A 3,092-nucleotide genomic window follows, 5' to 3' on the forward strand; every position below is an offset into this window, starting at 1 on the left:
CTTGGTGGCCTGGGACCCGGGCTGCCTCAGCCTGCCTCTCCCTGTCACTCCCATCCAAACAGCCATCCGCCCCCCCCCCTCCCCTGGCCTCAGTAAGGAAAACGATCATGAATGGTGCAGGGACCATTCTGGGTGCTGCAGACCCAGCCATGACCAAGGCAGATCTAACTGCCGACATGGTAGGGTGGGCTTTCTAGTGGAGAATGCCAACAATCAACAAGTATAGAGGTAAGACATAGAGTTTCTAGTGTTAGAATAATGCTTATGGAGAAAAACAGAGCCAAGATGGAGGAGGAAGGGAAATGGAGATGCCAGGGGTGCATTTTAGATAAGGCACACAATCCTAGTTTGTTGTTGTTGTTGTTGTTGTTTTTAACAGAGTGTTTTGCTATAGGACGTGTGTGCTCATCAGAGATACAGAAAGAGAAACAGAAAGCAAGAAATCATTTCCTGGGGGATGGCCACACTGCAGTCCCCTCTCCTTCATTCTCCCCTCAGGAGTTTGGGCATGCATGCACACATGCTTGGTGTGTTTCATGCCTCCAGGTTTGGGACTCTAACCATAGTTGGCCATGTGGGAGTCCAGCATCATAATTGTAATGCCATCTGCTGGTCCCAGCTAGTGGATTTTCAAGCTGCCAGGGCTGGAATTTGAACCATGATCAGCCATATGAGATCTGACTCCCTTAACCACTAGACTATGGGGCTGGCCCTCTCTTCTAAGGCTGGTAGAAACATGTAACCTTGGGTAAGCACCTGAATGCATAGAGATCTGGGAGGATGGCCTGCCAGGCAGAGGCAGCCAGAGGCTGAGGTCTTGTAGAAGGAGTGAACTTATCTTTTTAAGGGGTAGACACAGGAGGCTGACAGGGAGGTGGGAGCCCCGAGGCAGATGGAACTCAAGAAGTGGTTGAAGCTAAGTCCCAGAGGGTTTTGCAGAGCATCATGAGTGGTCTGGGAAGCCATAGAAGCAGGTTGAGTAGGGGTCTTATCTGTACCCCGTCCTGGTGGGGACCACCAGATGGCTGTGCCTATCACACAGCGTCAGCTCTACGTGAGCAATGTAAGGTGAGCTTCTGGAGGATGGGGTCAAACTGTTGCTGCACACATGGTGGTGCCCCATGGGTGTGGTGGGGGATTGAATGGCAGGCAGTTTCAATGAAGAAATCCATAAATCCCTTCTTTCTTAGATGACTCCCTCTTACATCTGCTTCTTTCTTCTTCCAGAGGCAGGCAAAGTATTCTGAGAACAAGCTGAAGTGCACGAAGGCCCGGAACGACTACTTGCTGAACCTGGCAGCCACCAACGCAGCTATCAGCAAATACTATATCCACGACGTCTCCGATCTCATCGATGTGAGCACCCCGGGAGTCTGGGACTGAACAGGGTCCATGTCCGGGCTGGCATGCATTATCAGCAGAGTGGGGCAGGCCCTTGTATTCAGCCCACATGCTGGGGTGGCCAGTCCTTTTTGAAGGGTAGTGAGTGTTCATGGTCAGAGAATGTGTATTTCTTGTGGTTTCTGCTTCCAGGAGACCAGGGGCCTCTCATGGTCTCTAGCAGTTGGCTTGGAAGTCGTATATTCAACACCATCTTCCCAAGTTCCTCTGCACCAGGTGTTTTACTGAGTTTGAGAGGGACAGGGATAATTTTTTTTTTTTTGAAAGAGAGATTTTTGCTATCGGGTATATGCATTCACTGGAAAGACAGAGAGAAAGTGAGAAATCACCCCTCAGGGAGGATGGCCACACCACAATCCTTTCTCTATTCTCCTCTTGGGATTTTGGGCATGCATGCACTTGTGGCTGGCTTGAGTTTCAAGCTGCTGGATATGGGATTCGATCTGAAGTTGGCCATGTGGGAGTCCACTGATGAAACCATTACGCCGTTGGCTGATCCTAGGACAAGGGCAAATCTTATATGGTTCATGACAGGAGGAATTTTTCAGTGTGGTCAAGAAGGTTCATAATATGTTCAGTGCCCCTTGGCCCAGTCAATCAGACACACATGCATGTGAAAGAAAATAGCAAATGAGACAGAGTTCTATGAGGGAGGTCTTCAAAAAGTTCACAAAAAATGCAAATTATGAAGAACTATATATAGACTTCAAGAGTTTTGTACACCAAAGTAAACTCATGCTTTGATCCCATTTTCACCATGAACTTTTTGAAGTCCCCTTGTACAGATCACCTTTGTGGGGGATGGTATCTGGGGAGGCATCAGGCAGTCTAAGCAAATGGAGACTTGAGTACCAGCTGTGTGGGACATGCCGGGAGAACAGCTCGGCTTGGAGGAAGAACACTCTGAGCTGTGAGGGTGAAGGGCTGTGATGAGCAGGTTGGAGCCGGGACTGTTTTTCTTGTCTCCTCCTCCCTGCACAGATGGGGGATCGGACACTGTGGAGCCTGTGCAAACGTTCAGTCCTGGCTGATGAATCCTCTTCCTCTGGCCCACGTGTGTCCTATCAGGAAGTCAGAAGGCCAGCATCTTTCCTGTAGCTACAGTAGAGCACCGTTGCCACTGTCCCAAGGAGAGGGAACTGCCCGGGCTTCCAAATGGCCTGCGGCCAGACCCCTCCTCCTTCCTACCTTTCCACTCTTTCAGACCTTTCATTCATCCATTCACTTGCCAAATATTTACTGACTACTATGATCTAGGACTGGAGGGGCAGCAATCAAAAGAGCCAGCTGGTCTACCCTCAAGGGGTGGACCCTGCAGAGGGCATGTTCATAGGCAGTTGCATTGCCACATGGTAGGGATCAGAGTGAGGGAGAGAGAGGAGAACACCTGATACAAAACTCTGAGTGAGGAGGATATCAGGGAGGGCTTCCTGGATGAAGTGATCTCTAAATTGAATCCTGAAGGAAGAGTTTTGCAGGCAGAGGGGATGCATGAGAATGCTGAGATGAGCAAGTATTTGGGGAGCCAAGAGATGGTCTGCTCTTGTCCAAATCTCAACTTCTGATTCCTGCCAAGGGCTTTGGTGTGGTCTATGCGGTAGGGTTTGAGTGCACCAATGCCTTTAGGAGCAGAAATTTGGCTGTGGAGCAGGGGTTCATCGTAAGTGGCTGTGGGGCCTGTGGCCACCCTC

General features: G+C 50.0%; 1 protein-coding gene across 4 annotated transcripts in view; it reads left to right on the forward strand.

The window, feature by feature from the left end:
• Positions 1–3,092, forward strand: part of SRGAP3 (SLIT-ROBO Rho GTPase activating protein 3) — a 287,471-nt gene that overhangs the window by 202,673 nt on the left and 81,706 nt on the right. For all 4 annotated transcript variants that reach the window (XM_006152033.3, XM_006152034.3, XM_006152035.3 and 1 more), the window contains exon 6: positions 1,228–1,356. In XM_006152033.3, the coding sequence (XP_006152095.1) occupies positions 1,228–1,356 (129 nt within the window). The remainder of the gene's footprint in view (positions 1–1,227; positions 1,357–3,092) is intronic.

The sequence above is a fragment of the Tupaia chinensis genome, unplaced genomic scaffold (genome assembly GCF_000334495.1).
Source record: "Tupaia chinensis unplaced genomic scaffold, TupChi_1.0 Scaffold000333_1, whole genome shotgun sequence".
NCBI classification, from domain to species: domain Eukaryota; kingdom Metazoa; phylum Chordata; class Mammalia; order Scandentia; family Tupaiidae; genus Tupaia; species Tupaia belangeri.